The 27,147-nt window shown below is 37.5% G+C and overlaps 1 protein-coding gene across 21 annotated transcripts; it reads right to left on the reverse strand.

Moving 5' to 3' along the window:
* Positions 1-4,832: 4,832 nt before the first annotated feature.
* TIAL1 (TIA1 cytotoxic granule associated RNA binding protein like 1) lies at positions 4,833-27,111 on the reverse strand. 21 transcript variants are annotated; one of them, XM_042238840.1, is made up of 15 exons: positions 26,595-26,789; positions 25,965-26,076; positions 24,379-24,429; positions 23,835-23,896; positions 19,648-19,744; positions 14,081-14,230; positions 13,787-13,841; positions 13,545-13,632; positions 11,570-11,645; positions 9,828-9,936; positions 9,404-9,499; positions 9,201-9,285; positions 8,865-8,988; positions 8,383-8,522; positions 4,833-7,559 (listed from the first exon to the last, which is right to left on the reverse strand). In XM_042238840.1, the coding sequence occupies exons 5-15, from the start codon at positions 19,657-19,659 to the stop codon at positions 7,433-7,435; spliced, it is 1,062 nt and encodes a 353-aa protein (XP_042094774.1). In that variant the 5' UTR covers positions 19,660-19,744; positions 23,835-23,896; positions 24,379-24,429; positions 25,965-26,076; positions 26,595-26,789; the 3' UTR covers positions 4,833-7,432. The 21 variants fall into 21 exon arrangements, with proteins under 21 accessions (XP_042094774.1, XP_042094773.1, XP_042094778.1 ...); XM_042238839.1 differs by having other exon boundaries at positions 25,785-26,076; XM_042238844.1 differs by lacking the exon at positions 23,835-23,896.
* Between the last annotated feature and the right edge of the window lie 36 nt (positions 27,112-27,147).

A 27,147-nucleotide genomic window follows, 5' to 3' on the forward strand; every position in this document is an offset into this window, starting at 1 on the left:
ATAGCTTTGACTAGACGGACCTTTGTTGGCAAAGTAATATCTCTGCTTTTTAATCTGCTGTCTAGGTTGGTAGACAGCAGGGAGATAGTTTTTCTTCCAAGGAGCAGGCGTTGTAGAGTTCAAAAACTAACTGTTTTAAGATCATACAAATTAGGCTAGTGGTTATCTTAGGGGGAAAAGTGGAGGTTAGAGACCAGATAAAAAGCATGAAGGCTTCTAGGGTGCTGTCAATGCCTCTTTCCCAATCTCAGTGGCTCTACATGAATGTGTATGTTCGAAACTCAAGAGTTGGGCACATATGTATACCTATGTCCTAACTTTTTAAAGCATACATTCCAGGTAGGAAGCTGTAGTATTCCAGATGAAAAAAGATGGCAGGTCAAACTTGGGTAAGAATAGAGAGCAAGTGAAGACAAGATTTATAAATTGAGATGTATTTTTTTCCCTGCTTTTGCATTTCGTCTCAAGCCTCTGTAGGTCTAATAAAAGCATCAGCAAATTGAATGTCAAGACAACGTATTTGCTTTAGAAAAGTGTAGTTGTTCAGTCATATCTGCCTCTTTGCAACCCCATGGACTGTAGCCCACCAGGCTCCTCTGTCTATGGAATTCTCTAGGCAAGAATATTGGTACGGATTGCCATTTCCTTCTCCAGGGTATCTTCCTAACCCAGATGCATTGTAGGCAGGTTTGCTTGAAAGAGGTAACAAATTTGAATACAGTTGTAAACTCCTGGGAGTTAACACAAGTAATTTCCAGACATATTAGAATTGAAAAGCTTTGTGCTTAGCAGCACTAGATTCAGGGCACATTTAAGACTCAATCAAGTGAAGGGCTTGCTTGGGGCTTCCCTGGTGGCTCAGATGGTAAGAATCCACCTGCAGTGCAGGAGACCTGGGTTTGATCCCTGGGTGAGGAAGATCCCCTGGAGAAGGGAATGGCTACCTGCTTCCAGTATTCTTGCCTGGAGAACTCCATGGACAGAGGAACCTTGCGGGCCATAGACTGAGCGACTAGCAGTTTCAGTTTCAATAATCAAACTAAAAATATAGACTATAAGGCATTACCCTTTGTGATAGAGGGCAGATCATATTTTAAGTAACACAGTATTTTAAATGTACACTCACAGGTGATACCATGAGAAATCAACACTATTAAAATTACCTGTTTTCCTACACATCTTTTACAAACTAATTTTCACTTAAGAAATTTAAGAAATGTCCTTATCAGTATTGCTGAAGCACACAGACTTTAGATGTCTATGATATATATATAGCAATTATATACATATGAATAATTGCTACTTCAAGAATCTCAACTGTGTCACTTCCTATGGTTATTTCCAAGTAGTCTATTATACTCAGATGCTGCCTGCCTAGGAACCCAATTCTGCCTTGCTGGTAGCCCCTCTTCTGAAAAAATGCTCCCTAAACTATCTGATACCATGGCCCAGTATCACTCACGTTCTTGAAGAGAGCTATACAGGAACAGCTATGGTCTCTACCTGGTAACATTATCATAAGGTGTATAGTCTAGTCACCTTTGAAAGATGGTTAACACTATATTGGGTAACAATCACAGTAACCATGCACTCTAAAATACTGATTTTTCTGGGAAAATTTGTGACCATTGCCCAAAGTTTCTTCCCCTAACAAGAGCTAAAGGAAGAAAGGAACCCACGCCAATTAATTTTATCTCAGATTACATTTAACCACAACTGTGGACTCTGAGTCTGCATTTTATCAAGCACTTGGTTGATTGTGATCAAGGCCTACTCATGTAGTATTCTAAGAGGGAGACTAAAATACTCATTTGCTTTTACTTCCTCAATCACATTCATGCAATAAACATCTACTGAATATCCTCCATGTGCCAAATATTGTTAAGACCTAGGATTTGTGTAGCTATCAGAAGGTCCTTGCCCCCATGGAGCTTACATTCTAAAGGAGGGAAACTGAAGTATCCAAAGATAGAAAAGTAGTGAGGCAACCTGGGAACAAGGTTATCCACTAAAAGATTCCTGGCTATGACAAACTAAATATGGATTTTGAAGGATGTCTTAATCCCATTTTACTGAGAATGCTCAAAGACAATATTTTAAAACAGTAGCAGGACTTCCTAGTGGTCCAGTGGATAAGACATCAAGTTCCCAATGCAGGGGACCTGGGTTCAACCCCTGGTTGGGGAACTAAGTCCCACATGCTGCAAAGAAGACCTGGTGCAGCCAAACAAATAAATATTTAAAAATACATTAATAAAACAGCAGCATGTGCCCAACATTCTAATACACACATAGGCACAAAAGTAAAAATACACATTAAAGGAAGCTGAAATGATCAAGGCCAGTAAGTAAGACAGATATGTTGGTGATATTTTATTTTCAATGACCTGGTTAAGTCTTCTTGACAAAATGTGCAGAGTGTATGCTAACATATTAAGTATCAGCACCCAAGTCGTGACATCATGCATGCTTTACTACACCTGCCCAGGATTGTCTCATTCTCGTGTTAACACTCTTCAGAATCAAGGACTTCTCCCATCTTTATTACTCTAGTCACTACTCCTTTCCCCACCTCATTGAACAGATAACCAAGGATGAACTGGGCCCTATACCAAAATATTAATATAACCTATCCAATTTAGTTAAAAATGTTCTTCCAAGTTTAGTCTTTTTCAAAAAGGACTAGTTATTAAATGTTTTGTTTAGCTACGTTAAGACCTGTGAATTGGTTTTCTTTTCATGAGCAAAAGCAATCATATACACCACATATGGAACAACTCAACTCACAACTCTTAACCAGTAAAGTGAACTGTGAAAATCTGAAATGTATACAGTATTAATATCAATCCTCAGAACAGGGACAGTTGCATATGGCTATACCTTTCATGCCTATTTCGTCCAGACGGTTTTGTGGACTTCTCTGCATTGGTGTATTGAAACCCAAGGAAGAAAGATACAGGAACAGAAGGGAAAAAACATCATGGTCGGGAAAGTTAGATACTAGTTATACATAGGGAAACCTGGTTTAACTCAAAAAAAAATAAATAATAAAAAATTCTGCAGAACCACCTGACAACAGGCTGTTTGCAAACTCTCATCAGTTCACAAGGGTGACTCAAGAGTCAAAACAGGAGGTCCAAGGGCAAACTAAGCCCAGTTGCAAAATCAACAACTGGACGGCTTGACCCCGAGATTACTTTTCAGCATAAAACCATCCCAGCTTTCTTCTGACAGCTATCTAATTGCAGTTCAGTTTTAGTCATGTCTGGTGAACTTTTCAAGCTGACTTCAAAATATCTCAAAGAAACAATGGTTACTGAATTTTGAAAAATGCAACCATCTGGAAAAGTGATAATTCAGCATTATGTATTAGAACTGAGTTGGAACACTAAGGGATTCATTTATTGGATATGTACCTTTCATCACCTGTTACCCTAATTGACATTGTTCAAAAGCCAAATTTATGTTTGTTACATGGATTAACCTTCTCTTCCTTCAAACAAAACTGTAATTTAACAAAAGGGTCAGTGATTATTAACACCCCCTTTTTCTAACACAAACACATATAAATCCCCTTCCTCTATTTTCTAGATATAAACAACCTCCTTCACATTTGGGCAATTCTAAAATTAAATTATCTGTGCCCCTCAAAGAGATATTTATACAAAGTACTTTCTAAATTAGTTTCTAGTTTATCTGCAATTATTTAAAAAATAGCCCCTCTCCCAAAATAGACCCAATTTAGGTAGGCACAAGCCTAGGTTTCATATGGGAAATACCACACTAATTAACCACAACTTAGAATGACACATTTTTAAAATGTCATAATTATTCACATAATTTCCTTATTTTAAAGTGGAAGAGATGGTAATACAATCTGTAATGATCTGAACATAGTGAGACATTTTATTACTACACACAGAATTCTTATTTAACAAAACCCACTCATTTGAACCTCTCAAGGCTTTATGTAAATAGTAAAAGTCTAAATCATTTCTGTATCTTTTCAATACATACAAAAATGCAAATTCAATGTTTCTAATGTATTAAGTGGAAGCCCAAATGCTGATTTTTCAATGAATAGGTAAGATATAATTTGGGCACACCTGTTAGAAAGGTGTTTAGACAATTTAATTCTTTTTCTGTTTATTGAGCATAATCTTTACTAATAGCACTGCTGCTGCTGCTGCTGTCACTTCAGTCGTGTCCGACTCTGTGCGACCCTGTAGATGACAGCCTACGAGGCTCCCCCGTCCCTGGGATTCTCCAGGCAAGAACACTGGAGTGGGTTGCCATTTCCTTCGCCAACCCATGAAAGTGAAAAGTGAAAGTGAAGTCGCTCAGTCGTGTCCGACTCCAATAGCACTGTCAAAGATCAATCCAGAAATGGTAAACTTATGGTTCCCATGACTTGTGGACTCTAATGAGATTTTACTACATTAATATTCTACAGAGATGGTTGGATGGCATCACCAACTCGATGGAAATCAGTTTGAGCAAGCCCCAGGAGTTGGTGATGGACAGGGAAGCCTGGCACGCTGCAGTCCATAGGGTCGCATAAGAGTTGGACACGACTGAGCGACTGAACTGAATATTCAACAGAACATACATTTTTAGAAGGATGCAAATTTCTACTCCTCTATATCCAGAAATTAAATTTTAACCCAGCAAAGCAAATGGATGTTTATCACTTATACAGAACACAGAAATAGGTCCTGAATATATGTAAACTCCATATACCTTAACTAATAACATGAAACAAAATGGAATTTCCTCTTTCATGGCAGCCTGGACGGATAATTATGTAATAAACGACAATAAGAAAAAGTCACTCATCATATAGTCTAGTCTTTATTGAAAGACTTAACTTCAACTGTGGTTTACAGCTTTGGCTTAAGTTGGCCAGTCATTTCAGCCTCTCACTGCCAGCAGACATGAAAATCAAGTGGTAATGGCATGAGGGGAAATACTAGTAGAGAGATCAGAGCAAAGAAGGTGGTAGTCAGAAACACATCACCAAAAATAAACCTCAAAGTGATTATGAAATAAACATTTTCTTGCTTGCCAAAGAATCTTTGCTGCTGTTTTTAATGAACATGGAAAAGGCAACGATTCTTAGGCTTAAATTGGATCAAGATAGCACTGACTTCACTCTGTGTTATAAAATAGTCTTGAGTCTGTGTTAACTTGATAGTTGTATTTTAAATGGTACATTTCATTTGGATAAGTAGCTTTATATTTTAAAAACCATTTAATAAGAAATATTAATAATTTCCATTAACTGAACTGAGCACATAATCTTATTCTTTCAGATTAAGATGAAAAGACTTCAGTCATATGTTTACTACGCAGTATTAACTAGTCTGGTGTTGCAACAAGCTACTTAAGTTACTGGCAGACCAAAAAAGGCAAACTGAGAGTTTAGTTCAAGTTTCACATATATTTAAGAAAATTTTAACTAGGAGGCATAATTGAATAATTTGAGTGTTCTCCTTGTAAAATATAAAGTAAATTTTCCATAACATCCCCCAAAGATACTAACCATGAACAAAAGAAATAAGGGTAAACTTTATAATAGATGAATGTAATAAATGAGTACTGTGGTTAAAACTAAAGTGCCATAAAAAATTTGGCCTGAAGACGAACAACTTCAGACTCTGTAAATTTTCATATTTAATAAATTTCTAAATGGGGGAAGAAGGAAAATACCAAAATTACTGTGGAGACCAATTTACAAAACCATTATTTTAAAGCTAATTATAAGACTTCAAAAGTTTAAAAACCAGTAATTTTTGGGTGCTAACTGTATCTTATAGTATAACTGTAAAGAGGTTTTTTTGTTTTTTTTTTTTCATTTTGGTGCCCAGACATCAAAACATTTCAAATACACTGCCTAAACATTTGCACCCCCTAGCTGTTAGGATTCAAATAGATAGTTTTATTTTACATTCCTGTTATGACAGAAATTTGAGGCAGGTTTTATGCACATGGCCTGAAAAATACCTCAGAATCAAGTGTTAATCTTACCCAATCGAATCATTTACAAACTCTACACTCATACAGCTCAGCCTCTGTTCAGACTTGTCATCCCATGCACACTACCCACAAGGAAAAAATTAATTAAAAATAAAAGTCACAACTCTGCGTACTATTTAAGCTGAATATCCAATTATAAATTGGTACATCAAACTGTCTAAATAAGATGTTTTAACAATCTTGTTAAAAAAATTCTTGGGCAAAATATATCTAATTTTAAAAAACACCCCAAGATTTTTTAAAAACGCTTGTACTATACAACTTATAGAACCTTGAAATAGGCTTACAAGGTTTTAATCAAGGTATTTACATACCAGATGATGTAAAGCAAAAAGAGAAAAAAGAAAAAAAAATATCTAATTTCCAATGACATTTTAAAATGTACTAATGCATCAGATTTGTATGAAATTAAAATTAAGGCTTTTTCTGTCATTTGTAGAATTTTAATCTTACATAGTAGCCAACCTTGGAAATGTCAGTCTTAAACATTCTTGTTCATCCATTGCATTCAATGCAGTGGAGTGTGTTAAGTGTTACTTCAAATAATTACATTGTTGCTACTTCTATGTTGAAGCATGCTTTTAAAACACTGTATTCAATATTTACAATGTATATCATTTAAACTTCATGTAAAAGCATAGGTATGACTGTCTGACTTTTAATACAAACACCATACTTGGGATTTTCCCCCCCAAATGAAATGTAGTTTACTACAGTTTTAATTATGAACACTTTTTAAAGTTTTAAAAATATGTCTTAATGTGAACCACCAACATTTGCTCAAGGCAGACAATGCTGTTCCTTATTTAGGTTACAAAATTTCTTTTATCAGTCTGGTTTCAGTTTCTTTAGGCACAGAGAAAGTATTTCCTCCAAAGCGACTTCAAAATCATGCATTTCTTCTCAATATCACTTTTTTTTTTTCCTCCTGACTTCGAATGTGGTCCACCACGGGGGAGGGGAGGGGAGTATCAAAATTCAGGATGAACTTATATGTGATTCCCAGTTTTTCACGATCCTCCCTTTTTTGCTCTTTTAAAAACACAGTGAGTTAAAATACTGAACAGCAAGATAAAAATGGAATAGTATCTAAGAATCAAAATGTATTTACCCATTTCTCCTATTATATCAAAATTTGTAGTCAGAATTTTTTATTCACTTTATTTTAGTTTTTATACACAAAGAAAAATCATGTTCATATCCATCATGAACAAAAACTTAAAAAGGCAGAACTAGAAGACATGTGTCCTTCACCAAAGCAAAGCTGTGCTAAAGGTTCCAAACATTTCAATTTTTAAAATAAATATTTTCATTTTCCGATGCCTACTTTCATGTCTTCAGAGTGTCACAAGGAAATTGAAGCTATCATGAATTACATTTTGTTGAGAGTCCCCGCTCACTGTGTCTGGTAACTGGCCATGCCATATCCAGCTTGGTTGGGAGGAGGTATTACAGGGGGAGGGGCTTGTCCTTGGGGAGGCTGAGCACCAAATCCACCCATCCAAGCAGCTGAAGGTGATTGACTTGGAAGAAAGAAAGAAAAAAAAAAAAACTTCAGCAAACACAAGTAAAAAAAAAAAATCATCTATACATTTACCCAGAAATCAAGCAGAGCCTAATCACAGAATAGACAAGAAATCAAGATACCTACAAGAGCAAAGAAATAAATGTTACATATCTAGCCATATATGCAAAATATATGTTCTAATATTAGTCTTAAATTTTTGTTAAGACAACATAATGCTGTCTGATAAATATCTCAAAGCTGATTTTTTTTTAAAAATGACAAATGATTCAACACATCTACCCTCCAAATATTGAACAAATAGTAGATACGTATATCAATTTAAAAAACACATGTTTACATTGGAAGGGGGAGGAGCAACTGCTGAGAATAAAGATCCAGGCTGGCCCAGGGGGAAATAGTACAAGGAACAACGCAATTGATCCATAAAACAAAAAGGGTAAGCTGTTTTGAATTAGATAAATCTTGGGAGACTTCTCACACAAGTTAATAGGCATAAAGCATTAAATTTCTGAACATAAATAAGACAAAAGATCTTTTCCATGCAAAAGTAAATAAGTAAATAAAATGGTGTTTAGAAATATAAGTCAAACTCTACTAGCTGCTCCTAGAGAGACACAGCAGATGCTATCCCAATCTCCCTTTCCACCCAGATTATAAAGAGCAAAGTGGCAGCATTTTTCATAAAGTTTCTACAATGCTTATAATACCACATAGTTCGGTGCATTTAATTTAAAAAGATTCTCCCCAGGAAAACATACTTTTAGATTCCTTTTGTTTGAACTTTATGTTTCTACACTGGAAAAACTCAAACAACTTACTCTACTCCAAATCCTTGTTGATTCCATGGCTGCCCGTATACTCCATAAGGCGGTACTTGCCACCCATTTGCCATATACTGTCCATACTGTTGTGGGTTTCCATAAACTTGGCTCCACTGGCCCCACTGACTATAGTCAACCTAGGAAAAAGCAAATCACTGTTTTAGGAAACGAGTAAGAAACACAGTATTTGAAGAAAGTGGGAGACAAGGAAGAGAAAAACTAAGTAAGCACCCTTATGTGAATAGGACTCTGTTATTTATCATTGTCTAAGTTTATTGGGGTGGTGACACCTGTGAAAAGAAAGTATTAAGATTCAGTTAATACCGTAAAATAATCACTTTTAAAATAGCATTAATAAAATCAACTGAAAGCAGCTATATGCTTTATTTTTTGTTTGCTCTCTTTTACAGACTTTCTAAAGCTCTTATGTAGATATGTAAGATGGAAACCTTAAAAAGTGCTATGAAAAATCGAATTACCTGTTGAAAGTTTTTAGTCATATCAGGAGATTCTTTACCCCAATAGCATTTAACAACATGTCCTTCAATGGTAGTACCATTCACCGAAACAATAGCATGAGCCGCACTTTCATGGGTAGAAAATCTAAGAGAGGAAGAGAAGGAGGTTTTTTTTAAAACTTAGTAATACAGAAACCCCTTAGTTTAAACCTATCAACTTGGTATTTTCCTAAAGCATATCATGTAGGCAGTTTAAAGTTATATATTGCAAAGAAGTACTAAATTAACAAACACATACTTGAGGGGATCAAATAATATAACTGAAAGGAATGGATCACATGTAAGGTAGAATTATACCTGACAAATGAATAGCCCTTTTCTGGAAAAACTCTGATTTCCATAATTTGCCCAAATGGTGAGAAGGTCTGCCTCATAAGCTGATCTGAAAAATAAACATACAAAAAATGTAAAAATATTTAAGGTTCATATTATCAAGAAATTACTACTAATGATGATGAAGCTCCACAGAGAAGGGAACTAGGAAAAAAGATTCACTATACCTGTTAAGCCAGAAGCAATTCCTCCACAATACACAGTACAGTTTTTTGGACTTGACTGGTTTACTACATCTTCAAATCTCAACTGCTTAGTGTTATCTGTATGCAGAAAGAAAGAAAAAAGTGTTGACAGTTATACAGCATTATAAAATGGGTTACTGTAATACTATAAAGATATGAGATATGCCTCACTGTGGGGAGAAACAGAACTTTTTTCTCCTTGACACTACTGATTTGATCTATAAAACCAGCTGGTTCACAGCTTCAAATATACTTACATCAAAGCCCAGTTATTTTCAGATAAATATATCGAAAACTAAATGAGTCTTACAATGCTAACAAAATTAAATTTTAAGAAATTAAGACTATACTAATAGATGATTTTGTGAAGTATCCTTAAAAACATATAAAAGCAGATGCATCTTACTTTCTTGTGTACTTTTAGGTGCAGGTGGTTTACGTGTGGCCCAATTGGTTCTGATTTGACGACCACCCAACCACTGACCTCCCATATGCACAATTGCATTTTCTGCATCCTGTGAAGGAAAAAAAGAAAAGAGCGATTACCAACACAGAAAATAACAGTATACAAGACTCACTAAGATGAAATAAAATGTTGGCATTTCTGGATACAAAAATCTTATCAGTAAATGACTCATTACAGCAATGTTTATTTATACATTTTAAGATACTAGGAACAGCATTTAAGCATCAAGGGAAATTTATAATTCAAACATGCAAGGAGAAAAATCACAATCCCACTGATAACCAAGAAAAGAGACAGTTGTTTTAAAATATCTTGTTGATCTGTAACATAACATTTACTGTAGAGTATCTAAAAACTCTTGACATTATGGTCTAAATCACCTTACTCCTTACCAAATCTACATTCTAATAGCAATGGATTATGATTATGACAGGCCTTCCCAGGTGATGTTAGTGGTAAAGAACCTGCCTGCCAATGCAGGAGACTAAGAGAGAAGGGTTTGATCTCTGGGTCAGGAAGATATCTTGGAGGAGGACATAGCAACCCACTCCAGTATTCTTGCCTGGAGAATCCCATGGCCTGAGAAGCCTGGTGGGCTACAGTCCCTGGGATCACGAAGAGCTGGACACGGCTGAAGTGACTTAGCACATACGCGTGCACACATGACTATGACATGAGATTTAAAACTTAAGACAAAAAACTTCTGCGCTGATTTATAATGTTTTAAAAAACCTTTTTTTTGGCCATGCCACATGGCATGCAAGATCTTAGTTCCCCAACCAGAGATCGAATCCATACGCTCTGCAGTGGAAATGCAGAGTCCTAATCACTGGAACGCCAGGGAATTCCCCCCAAAATGAGTTTAGATTATAGAGGTTAATGTACATTTGCAATGAATCTAAGCAAAAAAATATGACTCCAAGGCCTTCCCTGGTGGTTCAGTGGCTGGGATTCTGGGCTCCCAGTGCAGGGGGCCTGGGACCAATCCCTGGTCAGGGAACTAGATTCTGCATGTCTCAAACTAAAGAGTCTGCATGCGCAGGGAAAACTAGAAATCACACGTGCCACAACTAAGACTTAGAACAGCCCCCCGCCCCACCAAATACAACTCTTGTCCCTTTATCTTACTGCTTCAATAAAATGTGCAATTTGTTGTTGAAACTGTTCCAAAATGTTAATATCAAAGCCCATTATATTATCTGATGTTACAGTTAATGCATATGCTTAGATATTTGGTGCCCTTTTCTTGAATATATGCAAAAATCAATATGAATTGCCTAAAATTTCATTTCTGTAACTTGCTGTAGTCACTACCATCCCAGCTACAAAATTACAGATAATATAATTAAAAAGTTAAAATTGAGATTTTCATGGTTAAGACAAATATAATTTAACCTCCCTTCAAATTCTGAGGTTAGCTCGTGCATCCTAATTTTGAGTTTCATTTCTAATACATCTTACTCATACCAAGTCACAACTGCAAACTTCAATATTCTTTCTTATCATCACCTTATAACCAGTCTATCTTTTCCCATTTATTTCCAAGCTTATGGAAAGAAAGAAAAAAAAGAACTATGCCCTGTTACAAAATCACACAATCATCGTGTTTGTTGTTAACATCCAAAAACATTTACTGATGACTGAATTTTGTATTAAATTCAAATTGAGCTGAAAGAACATACCAGTTTATTATAAAAAGATACAAAGCCATAGCCTTTGGATTTTCCAGTTGCCATGTCTTTAACTACTCGGGCATCCCTGTGAAAAGAAGCACAGCTAAATGAGGGAAGTGAGAGTCATTCTCAGAATAAAAACTAAAAGGAACCACACACACTGTATTGTGAGCATTTTTTTAAATAAAATTTCAGTTAGCCCTAATTAACTACAGCCATTCCTGAACTCTCCCTAACGCTTCTTTACCTGTTAGAAAAAAGCAGTAGGACAAAAACATGTAATAAACATGCAACCTAATCAAATAGCCTGTGCTTTCTAAACTAAATGCTCAAATCTGAAGATTAATAGGAACAATAGTTTCCTTTGCTAATATTCTATTGGCTAGTGTCCTCTAAGGTTTACTGGTTCTATAAATTACTGTAACAATGCTAACTACTTTACCATGCAAACTCTAAATAGTTAAATGTTTTCTGCCTAGTGATACAAAATATATGAAATATTAAAAAATTGAAAAAGAGGAAAAAATAGGAATTAAAAAGGCATACATGGCCTGTTAACAGATTTCTTTATTTTTCTTGGTCAATTCTCTACCATCATTTTGGAGTTTGGGCAGCTGTAAATTTTGAAAAATTGACATTTTCAGAAATTTAAGAAAGGAGAATAAAAAACTAACAACAATGCTAAGCACACCAGTACGAAAACAACAAATTTACACAGAAATTTTAGTGAGTAAGTTAAAATGATTGGAAATATAGAACTCCACTGAATATAGAATGTTAAAATGTAAATACTAAAATATGTATATATAAATAATGTATAATAATAATAAATAGAAATGAGAAAAAAATCTACAACTGAGTTCCAGTGTGCACAGTTCCTTGCAGTTAGCCTTCAAGATCCTGTCCATTCTTATGAGCAATTCTGCAAAATAACCAGAATGCTATTACTTTTAATTGTGACTTGGACTTTAGAAAAACTGCAGGTCTCAGGTATAAATAAAGATTGAAAAACAGCAACCTGTATTATTTTTTACACTGATTTTTAAAACAGTACTACTTACCACATTTATTAGAGATTAAAAAGCAAAGCAAATATCAAAACAGAAAATTAAGAATTACATCTATCAAATAAAATCTACAGAACAACAAACTGTAGAGAGAAATATTGTTGTTCTTAGGTGAAACGTATTTTTGTAAAGTACTAAACATTTAACTTAAATCTATAGGAAATAAATACATAAAATAATGTGATTTTAACTAGACAAATTGTGATAAACATTTTACAGAACTTGTAACCACTTTTAATTTTCCAATATATTAGATCAAGTAACAATACAGTAAAATCTGAGCATAAACTTTGTTTAAAAAAATAAATAAATCAAACCACAATTTGGCCCTAACTAGCAGAATTAAACACCACTAACAAAAAATAATCTACTAATTAGTCCCATATTTATGGCTCAGACATTGAAACATTTTAATACTGTAATAGTGCTACTTTTCAGCTAAAATATCAAAACACATTTATCATTATAATAACATATACATTTCTAATTTCACAATATACCCAAGGGTTTCCCTACTTTTCCCCACTTATAAATTCCTTCTATAAAAGTTTAATACACAACCGAAATCACATTTAATTTTGGTTAACCTGTATCTTTAACCACCAAATTCTGAAAACATTTGACAAAAGCTAGAGTTTATAATAGGCATTACCACCCAAACATCTGCTTTAAAGATAACAAATAGAATCACTTAAAATTTTTTCACATGTTATACACAGGATTAGATGAAAACAAGACCCCAAAACATTGAAATGACATTAACATTTTCAACAACATCTACTAATTAAAAAAACCAAACAAACAACAAACAAAAAAAATCACACTAACTAGGGAAAGAAACTCTTAACTCTGATACAAGTTCATCATATACAATTTTGCCTATTGCTATTGAATATAGTATTGATTATGATACTTACGATATTTTACCAAAGGGGGCAAATGCTGATTTGATATCTTCTGTTGTAATTTCTGGACTCAAATCTCCAACAAACACGTGGAAATGATCTGAAATCAAAGCATTTAGTAATCAAATATTTAAGAAGTCGGGGACTAAACCTTTCTTAGGCAACACTAAAAGGAAGAAAAAGCCCTATGTGAGCTGGTAATGCTGCCAGGATAATTTCACAACTCTTCCGTAAAATGCAGCAGAAGTACTTACTGGAAGTATCTTTTTTCTGGCTACTTGGTGTTGTTGCCCAGTTTACTTTGACCTCCTAAAAATAAAGATTATATTTCATAAAATTATTAGGCATGTCATTATTACTCATAACACTTACCACTTATTAAAATCATTTATCAAGCAGAATGAATTTTGGTAAAAGCACTAAGCTGAAGAAAACAAAACCATCACTTGGCAGAGCTGAGTATTTGTTTAAAAACTTGCTAAGAAAGAACACAAACTAATCTGACATGCATAGATATACTCATAAGGTGCCATCATTTATGATCTTACCTTTCCCAAAATTTTTCTGCCATTCATAGCAGCTAATGCAGCAGCTGCATCTCTGTGTTCATAAAATTCCACAAAGCAATATGGGTCATTGCTTGTATGCTGCAAAACAGAAAATCCAACAGAAGAGTTGACCCTTCTGCTATCGGGTTGCTGAGAAGAAAATCCAGGAGAAAACATTACTGATAGCTAGGAATGTATGAGGTGAGACTGCATAAGCTTATGAAAGCCTAATACTTTATAAGATTTACACCTATACCTGGCTTTGTACCTCAGAATATTGTTGTACTCAAACAGAACTACAAAGCAGTAGAGAATCATGACTATCAATATTAAATAAAAATATAGGATTCTGGTGAAATAAGTTAAATATAGAACAGAAGTTTATACTAAACAAAACCTCAAGCTCAGATCTGAGAGGTGAGGACCACTCCTTACCACTGCTCTCCTCTCCCAACATTATTTTCAAAGGGATGAACTCTATTTACGCATCATAATCCTTCATAAACTGTATCCCATGACCATAAAAAAATACAGAAATGAACCAACTTTACAAACTTTACTCCTGATTGAAACTAGGATTAGTACTATACATGATGAGACAAGATTATGTATTTCTCTGGATAAGGAAGGAATAAGAATGGAAACCAAAAAATTTCAGATTTATAATCAAGTGTTGAAATGAAATCCCTTTCAAAAGCTTTGAAAGCATTGGAGATTCTATACACTTTGAATTTGGCCTTCCAAAGACCAGAAAAATGTACTAGTGATTAAGAAAAGGTTTTCTGAAAATGTCTGAATAAAATATTCCAAGGCAAAGGTATGATTTTACATCAGAAAATGCCAATATAAGAGTGTCTAATACAACACCAATAAATACCAAACAACAATATAAAATTATCAACAATAAACAACAAAAAAGCACAATATAAAAGAAAGCACCTAAATTATAGCAACTATATGACCTATGAACCAAAGTGGAAATGAATTTTTATAAGACGGCAACCTATAATGAAGAGCTATACAACTGTACAAATATATTTTTTATGTAGGCTAAAAATACTCATCACTGTTCAATGTAAAATACACTAAAAATAATATTTAAAATGCGGCAATTCCAGTTGCACTTACAAGGGATTAAAAATACCAGATAAAATAAAGCTCTTTTCAACAACCACTGTTTTTCATTCCAGGAAAGTTTTAGAAGAAAAATCCAAAATAAGACGTCTAAAACAATAGTGGTGAAGCAACCAGAAGGCATTTCCTTGAGGGAAAAAAAGTGTAATTGTTAATACTGACATGAAAACTATGGACTCGCATACAAAATCCTATTGTTGTAGCCACGTGAACGGGAACGTTGTTGTACTTACAAGGCAGATAAAGGAAATAGGGGTAAAGACTCCAAAGAGAAATACACATTCAAATTCCTTTTGTGAAAGAGAGTTGACATTTACCAGTAACATTCATTGAAGAAAGGATCTCAAAGTAAGAAAGAAGCTAAATCTGTGCTAGTCAGCTTTCTTCCTTATCCTACCTCTCTTGCCCTGATGGTCTCAAAGGAAAACGTGGATAACTAGTAAAACGTACAGGAATCCAATGGTAGAAGTATACTAACTATGACAGGCTTCAGGTAATTGGCTACTCGTGCATACTGATTGCAGATTTATCTAACTAGTAGTAGGCCTGATCCCATTCAATGTCCATACATACATGTGAACACACACTCTTAGATATTCATATCACACTGCATTTCATCTCATTTAAGACACCATTGATTTTTTTGGTCACTGTCAGAGATGTTACAATTTTTTAACATTTGCCTTAGAATTGGTAATATACACTTATTATAGTATATGGAGGTAGAGCTTCCCAGGTGGCGCTAGTGGTAAAGAATCTGCCTGCCAATGAAAGAGCCCTTAAGAAACTCAGGTTTGATCCCTGGGTTGGGAAGATCCCCTGGAGGAGGGCGTGGCAACCCACTCCAGTATCCCTGCCTGGAGACTCCCATGGACAGAGGAGCCTGGCGGGCTGCAGGCCATGGGGTGGCAAAGAGCCAGACATGACACAGCATCTGAACACACACATACCCACATGTATACAGGGAAAACAGCTAGAGTCTAAGATACAATATCTAAAGTAGAACATCATAAGGGCAAGAAAGATTTCTCACACACTGAAATGAAATTGATGAAAGGAAACCAATACTCGGTAGTGGAGTTCATGGCCTTTGAAAGCTTTCCATTTACTCCACTACCCAGGGACACTACGGGGGCTTCCCTGGAGGTCCAGTGGTTAAGACCCATGCTTCCAATGCAAGGGGCATGGCTCAGATCCCTAACATACCACGTGCTGAGCAGCCAAAGGAAAAAAAATATGAAAACCGACTGTGTCCTTACCTTCGTGTTGTCACCAATTTTTGTTGGATGACATAAATATCAAAGCAGAGAAATATGAGACTTTAAAACTATTTTCAAGTGTAGAGTTGTAGAATATGGATAAATCATGAAAGTTCACTTCAAACCCTTCCACCCTCAAGTGGCTGATTGTGCATATAAGTTAATTTAAAAAAAAAACAAACAAAAAAAAAAAACAAAAATGTTTGTCAAAACACTTTCTAGTGACTTTCCACTTTCTCACATTCCATTCTTTCCTAAACACACTCCAGTCAGTTTCTAACCCAACCACGGCAAGGAAAGTTTGTGCTGAGCTCACCGATGACCTCTCTGCCCATCTTTGTGATCCCTTTTCTTCCTCATCTTGACTTTCAAGCAGATTTCAACACAGTTGACAACTCTCCTCCTCTTCAAAATATTCTCCTCTAGATTCCACCATATTCTCTTGGTTTTCCTATTTCCTCACTGGAAATCTTTCTGAGGGCATTTTCCCCTCCTAACTCAAACTATCACTGTTACTTAAGCGTTGAGGAAAGCCTGGTGAGCTGCAGTTCACAGGGTCACAAAGAGTCAGATATGACTTAGCAACTGAAGGGCAAGTGCTGAGATGCACCAGGGCTGGCACCTAGGGCCCCCTACTCTCTCCTCTCTCAGTGCTTATCTCTAGCTCTATGAACTACATCTTAACCAGGCCCATGGCTTCAAATATCACTGCAAGCCAGTATCATCAGCATTGGTCTCCCCAGAGTTCCAAAATATTTATCCAACTGCCTACATATAATGTCCTTTTATTGATATATGTCTAAAACACATCTTAAATTTAACACTGCCAACACAGAGCATGATTCTCACCACTCCCCCCATCCATCCTGTGCCCCCTTCAGTCATGTTCATTTTACCAAATAAACAGCATTACCACCCACACAACCACAAACAAGAATCTTCGGGGGTTTTCTTGCTGTCTTTATTTCCCTGTGTCCCACGGCCAATCCAGTCCTACCGACGCTGCCTCCAGAATACGTCTTAAATTTATCTACCTCTACTTCTGTGGCTACCACTCTAAAGAACAAGTTCCCCGCAGCATCTCTTACCCTGACTAGTGAAATAGACACAGCTAGTTTCCTTCTCCTTCCGCCCTTGCCCCCTACAATCCATCCTCCCTCCAACAGTCATTTTCCAGTCACCTTTAAAATGCATATAAGACTAGAGAAAGTCCCAGCCCTGCAATGAAGACCCAGCACAGCCCCTCCTCCGAAATCTAACAGGAATACTTTACCATCCTAGCTAAAGCCCCAGGTGCAACCACGATAAAAATCCAAGCACCCCGTCATGGCCGGTACTGCCCTACTGATTCCAAACCCTGCCTGCCTGCTCACTTCCCACCGTTCACCAGGCTCCAGCCACCTGGTCTTTGGTTCCTCAAACACCCAAGCTAACTACCAACTCAAGGCTTTTGTATGGGCTGTTCCCTCTGCCTCCAGCTCTTAATATAGACAGCACCATCCTGTTAGTCCCATCTCAGCTCAAAGAGGTGATGATTTCTGACAGCAATCATTACCAGGCTGGTCCCATACCCAACATCCACAGTCTGAAAAAGATGCATTTGATCCTTTAAAATTTGGCTAAGTCAACTACCCGCTGATGAGAGAGATTTCTGGATCACAGACCATAACCAAAAAGCCTCAACATTCAATTAGGCAACTTCTGTTCCCGTCTCCTTATTAACCATTATTATTACATTCACAAAACAGATGCCAATGGCAGGACGCCTCCCCTCACCAGCCAGGCTACACGGCACCAACACTCCACTCATCATCACAGAACTTTCATTCTCTTCAAAGCTCTTATCCCTATCCAGAATTCCTGTTCACGGTTTTCCATAACAGTTTACTGTTGTTGACAACACTCTCATTTGTACGTGAACTCCTGGGCACCTTGCTGGTCTAGCTCTGCAGTATGTTCCCAACGCTCTGAATGGCGCCAAGTACAGAGGAAATGTTTGATGAATGAAAAGGGAGAATGAGTAATAATCAAAGACAGGAAGGAAAAAAGAGGTAATATACCAGACAGAGATAATTACTGTTAGTTAGGAAAGGAGATCAAAAGGCCACTTGGCTTTACAGGTTTTTAATAGTTTCTCCCGTCTCAGGACATCACACAAACTCCTCAACACAGCTCTGGACCCTGATGAATGCTCCTGCCTCATCTCCTGGCATCTCAGAAGACGAATCCCATTCCAAACTTAACCATGTTATGGTTTTTATTTTTCCCTCAATCTCACAAGAACTCCCACTCTCTGTCTACCGGGCTGGATCAACATTCTTCTCTCTACCTGGATTCCCTTCTTCCTCAGATTCCTATCTAGCCAGTTTCCACTATCCTTTCTGGTTTCAGCTGAGACACCGAATCCTCCAAGAACCCTTCCCTGACTGAAGACTGTGTGGACCCATATGCTCCTAGAGCACTTGAAACTGTCAGCTTCCACAGCATTTACTATCCTATTATTCGTGCCTGTTAACTCCTCTGTCTCCCTCATTAGACTGGAGAATTCTATGGGGCGAGGAACTGTTTTATTCACCACTGTATCCTTAGCACTTACCGTGGTACCTGGCACAAACTGAAGAGTCAAAAAAAAAAAAAGAAGTGTTAACAAATAAAAAAGAAAAAGAGAATAAACTGAAATACAAGTCATTGACCAGGAAAGTATAAAAAGTAAGATTTTGGGGGGGAAAAAGGAAAGCAAATTAGCAATTCAATTCAGACTGCTACCTTCATCAAGCTGCTCAAGCAGCATTTACTAAAAATGCTCAGGATGCCTGTGTGGCACTACGGTCATAATAAGCCAACGTTCTGCTCACACCATCCCCTGAACTTCAAGTGTAACACTCTTACTGTAAATAGATGAAATATCACCTTTTGAGATAAGCTCTAACAACTTTTTATAAGCAGCATCGCCTGAAGATAGCATCATCATGAAGGCCTATTTGAAAATAAGGGCACACTTTGTCCTCTCGACTTCTAAACCTAGTTTGTCAGTCAAAGCAAACAAGTCAACACAACAAACACTAATCTCTCCATCTAGTAACCTGAGGCTTAAAATGATACAAATCAACTCATGTATCTCAAAATGGTAAACATTATGCTAACTGTCAGCACCTGGAACTGGGAAGCTCTTACCTCTGTGATCATTTTACAGCTTTTACAGGGTCCAATCTGACTGAATAACTGAAGAATAAGAACTTCTGTCACATCTCTGGAGAGGTTACCTACGTATCTGTATAGGAAGAGAGAAAAAAAAAAAAAACAACTATCAGCAATTTCCCTTCAGCTCTGGCTCTAAAGCACTATCATTTACACATCATTTTTTATTTCAACTTCCTCTCTCTTCAATAAAATTTTTCCAATTAAGCCTGATTCTTTGTGTGTAAGATTAACTCTCAGCTAGGAAAGCATAACTGTTCTTAGGGCACTAAAGTTATCACTTCAAAAGACTTTATAAAGAGCAAATCAATGTGATTTTGCATACCCCCCCAAAGCACATTATTCTGCAGCCTATATATCATTTTCTCATCTGTTAGAATAAAAATAGTAAATTTAAACCAGTCTCAAAAAACTACAATGTTTAGATGTGAAACACAATTTAAAACAATGTATAACACACACAGTACCACAAATATTGACTCATTAAAACACCCAATCATAGAGGGTTATCAGATATAAGGTTAGTTTATCTTAGACCCTCAACCAAAGCAATTACGTGATCAAAGAACAGAATCAAAGTTATAGCAAAACACACAAGAAATTGAAGGACTTTTTTTCTGTCTTGGTAATAAGACTGTCATTGATGGTATGTCTTCAGTATTTTCTTTCAGGAGAGCAGGGTAAAATAACAAAATTTCCTCAGCTAAAATGCATCAGAATCAACAAAATACATCTTTACGTAGATAACAAAGCAAATATAAAGATTTCTCTAAAAATTCAGAAAAAATTAAAGACAAATTCAGGCATACTTTTGACTATAACATATCTAAAAATTTGTGTTTTTTTAAATTACAAGTTGAATATATATATTTTATATAAGAAATTTAATATACAGGTTAAGTTTAAAAGAAAAGAACGCTGTCACTCAAAGATGACCACCTTGTATCATGGATCTATCTCAATCTAGCTGAATAAACTTTTTGAGTCTTTCCAGTACTCAGTGTATAATTCCTAAAACTCACATCTGCTATGATCCTCATAAACCAAACAATATTTGTAAAATGTAGATACTTTTCTTCTGGAAAGGAAAACAAGCTTTACTTTCCTAACTATAATATATAACATCTGGAAACAATGTATTGAGACCAATATAAGCCTTGCAACTACAGTTGCCATAGTTTAAGTTGGGACACTCTGAAAGGGAAAACAAGTCTGAGAAAGGTAAGGTTAAGTGTAAAAGAAGAAAATCTGATTAAGAATGAACAGCAATTTTCTTCTTTACCTAAGAATTTCATCGTAATGGGTCCTAATAACTTTCACACACTCTAAAAATGAAACATAAGTCCAATGTTACTTGAATGGAAGACTAAATAAGTGACAAACTGGTTGAGGTCCACTATGTTACCTTTTTTGTTACATTTAAAGTAGAGCAGACCCATGAGTAGGCTGTGCAGGACACACTCCCAGCAGTAGTGAAAGGTTAGACTACTGAGCTAGCCAGACAATCACCTGTCTCCTTTTTTTTTTTTTTTTTTTTAAACCCATAGCAGTTTGTGAGTCTGTATCCTTGGAATTTTTTATACAAGGTAGACTTCACTTTCACTTTCATGCATTGGAGAAGGAAATGGCAACCCACTCCAGTGTTCTTGCCTGGAGAATCCCAGGGACGGGGGAGCCTGGTGGGCTGCCGTCTATGGGGTCGCACAGAGTCGGACACGACTGAAGCGACTTAGCAGCAGCAGATCTAGCTATAAAGAACAGTGACCTTGGTCTCTGAAGTGTTAAAACTCATCTAACCTAAAATAGTAATAGTTAGCTCATTTCTAAGTGGAGAAGTTAATGGCAACCCACTCCAGTATTCTTGCCTAGAGAATCCTATGGACAGGGCTGTTGTCTATAGGGTCACACAGAGTCGGACACGACTGAAGCGACTTAGCGTGCATGCATGCATTGGAGAAGGAAATGGCAACCCACTCCAGTGTTCTTGCCTGGAGAATCCCAGGGACAGGGGAGCCTGGTGGGCTGCCCTCTATGGGGTCGCACAGAGTCAGACAAGACTGAAGCGACTTAGCAGCAGCAGCTCATTTCTGAGAATAGGAGTTTCACTATCAAAGCTAACTAGTAACAAAGTAAAAAGTATCGCTTTTATGTAACAAACTGTAGATGATTTACATAATTTTAAGTTTGTATGAGTGTTTAAACATCTTTCCAGGAAAAACTGCATGGGCATCCTGTTTCATAGGATCTTTATTCCAAATCAATCTACTTCTAATTAATACAGATTCTGAAGAACTTCTAGAGGCACATTTAGATATATCAATTTACATTTCAAGCAACAAAGAGCAAAAGGTTAACTTTAGAATGTCATGAAATACTTATAGAAAAAGTCCAGTTTTAAGGTTTCCTACTTTTCAAATATTTTCACTAAAAGTTCAGTGGTAAAGCAACAAACTCCAGAAGCTAATATAAAAATGGCCTTCCATAACCACATGTAAGACATCTGAATCTGACAGGATAAAAAGGATATAATTCAACACATAATTTCACCTAAGTTATACCCAAATCTCAAGATTGCCTTTTCCTTCACTCAGAGTTCTGTAATTCATTCTTCTACATTTGCCTTCATCCTCCATACAACTTAATACCGAAATATCTCGTAACTTCTAAAACACTATACAGCTTAAGTACCATGACATTATTATAAAGTTTCTGTCCCAAAATAAATACTAACAAAAATATTCAAGGCTTGCTCTGGCAAAAATATCACATCTTGGTAGTATACTGAAATATTACCTTTTCCTTCTAAATTATACGTCATTTCTACGCTTTCTTTCTGCTTTGGTTGAGGCAGTCAACATATTCTAACATTCCAAGAATTTAAATATAAAATTTCTACTCGAAGAACACAGAATAACAGAAAAAGACAAATAGCTCAAATGTTCATATCTGACAATTCAAAGAGAAAATACTTAGGGAATTCTGAAACACTTTTTAACTCAAAGTGGGGAAAAAGCACACGTTAGGTCTATTTTGTCTTGTAAGAACAGGAACTGTAGGAATTAACACATTAAAAATGGAAAATGGTGTCTTTATCCCTAACATCAGGGTTAAAATCAAATTTGAGACTAGAACTTGGCAGTTTCACAGTAGGCAAAAGTCCACATTGCCAAACTACTTCCTATGTCGAACTGCGCAGAATTTTAAGAACACCATGCCTTTCAGAAGACTAATCACACTTTCCATCGCTGACTGTGCTCTCACTCTGAAAAGATTAGCTGTACCGAGGTCAAAATTATCAGCACTTTTACACAAGATGCTATGGCTAAGTAACATTTTTGGTTTTGTTCTTGCAAATTCTTATGTAAGAGAAGATTTTGCAACAATATCCTTCAATGGGCCTCTAATGAACTGATCAATTTATCAATATTTCGTTTTAGGAAGGAGGCAGGGCAGAAGAAAGGTATAGGAGGTATAAGTGAACTGACCAACTATAAAAGGAATATCAACACACACACACACATATTTTAGAGAAACAGAATATGATTAAATTGAATGAGAGGCTTAATTTAATTTCAGGCCCAATACAGCCAAACCCTTGGTAGAGTAATCAATTTTATAATAAGATTCAATAGTATTTACTTCTGCTATTGCCCTTGGATGGTCAGATTATCCCTAATGGTTTATTTCCTCCTTTTGACTGAGTCTCTGTTAGGAAGAAAACAGCCTACAAGATGGCTCTGCACACCACGGTGTAACCCCACATCCACAATTCCTCTTCATTGTGGTACATCAAATAGATGACGAAAATGAACCTACAGTAGAGCACCATTACCATTTAATGCTGTGTAACAGATTCAGAAATACCATGGATCAAATCACTGCGCTCAAAGTTACCCACAACACAAATCTGAAATGTGAATCCTACAAGGTAGGTGTTACACAGAATTTTTCTCATTTGTTTTTTTAGATCCCAAATTACCCAGTATATATTAGCTCCCCCCACCTCCCGCAAATGTCAAATGAGAACAAAGAACGTCAGAAAACAGACCTTCAAAGCAACTATATGACAAACTTTAGTCTCAACATCAAAGCAATTCTATATCACTTTAAATACCATCAAATAAATTAGTAATACTGTAGGTAATGAATATTTAAAGACCTACCTAGGCTATAAACACCATATTGTTTTCTGATGATAGAACCATATGTCTTAGCTTGTGTGTGTCTGCAGGAAAAAAACCTCACTAGTAACACACAGGCATTTTAAGGAAACAGTTTAAGATAAACTTTGTTAAGAGTACATTGTTTTAAAACATACCAACCACTTTAAAGCCCAAACCAAAGATCACAATATAAAATAAAAGAAGGATCTCCATAAATAAACAAAACCCCTACTAGATATCAATCTCTAAAGTCACCTTCAAATTTTTCATGATGTTACTTGTATCTAAAAGAACCTTTTAAGAATACGTAAAATATGCATTACTTTTATTAAAATCTGACAAAAATGTAATTGTGAAACATTTGCTTTTATCTCAAAATTGTACGTTTGAGGTTTAAAATATATATATATAAATCAACAGACCACACCATGTATGACCATGTCTGCCTATATATAATTTTAAATCAATCAGGATTTCTTTAAAAAACGGACTTAATATTAAATTTAGTGAAAAGAAGTAAAATCATTGTAAAATATTTGAGTACCTCTTACGTTCCAGGCAGGGGTAAGACCTAGGAAGATGTAGCAGTCCTTGTCTAAAAAAAAAAACAACAAACCTTCCCATGGAGAAGAGTGGGAGCAGGAAAAAGGAAGAAAAGCGAACATGTGCTGACATCTGACATGCAGGCACAACCAGGCTCAAGATGTTTCAGTACTTATATGTATACATGTCACATTTTTAGACAGCTGTAAACATACTGAGAAAGAACAGGAGTTTGGAGAAGGTTGAGGTAAGAATTCTTAAGTGACAAATTAGTCTGTGGAGTAAGATCTGATAGAGATGGAAGAGAAGGCAGATGCAAAGTAGTTATATGAATTAAGGCTACTGCAACAGCATTTTATTTAGCATGATAAAAACCAGGAATTCTTCATAAGAAACAGATACAATTAAAGTGAAACGTGCCTCAAGAATTTACCAATTATTCAGTAGCTATTATGATGCAATGATGACATTTCAGAGTTTTAAATACAATGTAACTTTCCTCTTTGTTAAATACAAGCTTGCTAGGCCTAAATTCAGTCTTCCCAGATGCTTCCTTCCAAGAACACATTGCTAACTAAATCCCAAGTCTTGGCTTCAACAGATGTCAAAAGGACAAATTTCAAGCTTGTCCCAATTCTCTTCTGGGAAGACAGCAGAAATGGAAGACAGCACAAAACATACACGGAAAACTTCTACTAAGCAGGCTTTTCATCCAAGCATTATATGTGCTTCAGCTGGCCTCAGATTCTCAAAAAGAACAGCAGATACTTTAGGAAGACATTAGAGAAACAGGAACAAAAAGTGTATTCTACCCCTCCCAACAAGACAAGAAGCCAAACTTGTACCAATATTGAACACAGATATCTACCTTCTTGACCGAACACACTTTCCTTGCTAGAAGTAGAGAAGAAAAACTGGTCAAACTTCCTGAGTACCCATCCACCTTCCTCTATTCCCCCCAAAGTAATTTCCCCAACAGATAGTAGAGCCAAGTGGACTATGATCCTATCAATATCAGGCAGAGGAAAGAGAAAACAAAGCAGCGACCTGACTGACTCCCTGCACTGGAGGCAGGTGTGCTGAGCTTCGAAACGTTAGGAAAACCCAAGGTATCCAACTTAAAACATTTAACTAGGAATTACTCACGCTTCAAAAAAAAAAAAAAAAAAAAAGGGCAGGAAAAAAAGAAAGGAGTGCCACATTATTTGCAAAGGAATGCAAATGCTGAGTCATCACTCTTCAGTAGAAAGGCAAGGAAACTAGAAAAAGCAATTGGAAGATGAAATTCATTCATTATACTGGGCTTCAGGTAAAGAGCAACAGCAAGATCGAAGAAAGAGCGCTCAAAAGACACACATCGAAGAGCTGATTAAAAAAAAAAAAACAAACAAAGCAAAACAAAAAAACCTCTACTTATCCAACTCTGAAGGTCTCGACCCAAGAAACAGATTAGGAGGAGGTAACACCAATGAGAGCAAAAGCAGTTTAACAACTGGTTGTCAGTTTAGCGTAGGTAGCGCTCAAAGTAAACTTCATCATCCAAGAAGGGAAAAGATGCTCCGGCGGCAAGAGGCATCCCTTTCTCACTCTCAAAGTAGCGGGCGCTGGGCGAGTGTTTCTGACAGCGTGGGCGCGGGCACGTGGGGCAGAGTAGGGGCTAGAGTTGCGGGCGAGCGTCCGGCTTCCTCCGGGAGTTCAACTTAGGGAGAAGAGCCGGCAGCGACTGGAGCCGGGGACGTGGAGGGCGCGAGTGCCGATTCCTCGCGACCCACAGCGGGAGGTGGCTGCGATCCCACCCCCAGGCCCACCCCCACCAGGCCCGGCCCCCATGGTCGGGCGGGGGTGGGGGGGGACCCGCAGCTCCCGGCCCAGCCCAGGGCTCCCAAAGCAGACGGAGAGCAGGAGCTCTCCCGGGCCTGACAGGCTCTGCCGTGCAGAAACCCAGCTTAGGAAGGGGGTGCAAAGAAGGGCGCTAGAGGCAAAGGTCCAAGCGAGCCCCGGACCCCAGGAAGTGACTGTATTTGGGGGGGAAGGGAGGGCTTCCCTTCCAAGGAAAAAAGGGACAGATGAGGAATGCACTTCGCGTCCGCGCCACCGCGGCCAGGGATCCACCGAGAAGTCCCAGCTTCGGCCCCGCACTCCTGCTCCCTCCCACAGCATCCCGCGGTGCCAGGGGGCCTCCCAGCGCCTGGTACCCCCTCCGTCTCGGGTACTCACAGAGTCCGGGGCTGCCCGTCGTCTTCCATCATGGTGGGTGCGACGGAGCGATCCCGGGACAAGGGGGAGGGCAGGGCCGGGGAGGGGAGGGGGTGGGGAGGAAGGGGAGGGGGGCTCCGGGCACCGGCTGGGGACAGAGGAAAAGGCACCGAACCCTGCTCTCGGGCTTTCTCCCCCCAGCCCGCTCCGGACACTGCGCTCCAACCAGGAGGAGCAGGAGGAGGAGGAGGATGGACAAAATGGCCGCCGCCACCAGCCAGGCAGGAAACGGGGCAGAGCGCAGGCGCGGCCCGCCAGGTCACTGCTCAGGCCGGCGGCGACGACCTGCAAGGGGGATCGCTAAGAGGGGAGGAAGACGGGTCGCTGAGAGAACCCGGTGCGGTGTCACGGCGAACCACGTCGTCGCTGTGCGCCGGCCGGTCGGCGAAACCCAGCCAGCTCGAGTCAAAAAAAAGAGAGAGAGAGAGAGAACCGCCGGGAAGGTGATGTGTCTGTGAATTGTGGTCCTAGAAATGAGAAAGGGAATCACTTCTCCAGAGGACTTCTGGGAACT

The sequence above is a fragment of the Ovis aries genome, chromosome 22 (genome assembly GCF_016772045.2).
Source record: "Ovis aries strain OAR_USU_Benz2616 breed Rambouillet chromosome 22, ARS-UI_Ramb_v3.0, whole genome shotgun sequence".
Classification (NCBI taxonomy): domain Eukaryota; kingdom Metazoa; phylum Chordata; class Mammalia; order Artiodactyla; family Bovidae; genus Ovis; species Ovis aries.

Bases quoted from the DNA above. Each gene is read 5' to 3' on its own strand.
- TIAL1 (XM_060404757.1), bottom strand. From the start codon at position 24,509: ATGTCAGCACATGTTCGCTTTTCTTCCTTTTTCCTGCTCCCACTCTTC. The intron at 14,231-19,647 runs GTAAGAGCTTCC...TTTTCTTCTCAG, and splicing joins GCTGTAAAATGATCACAGAG to CAACCCGATAGCAGAAGGGT. The intron at 7,560-8,382 runs GTAAGTTGTTTG...CTTTCTTCCAAG, and splicing joins CAACAAGGATTTGGAGTAGA to TCAATCACCTTCAGCTGCTT.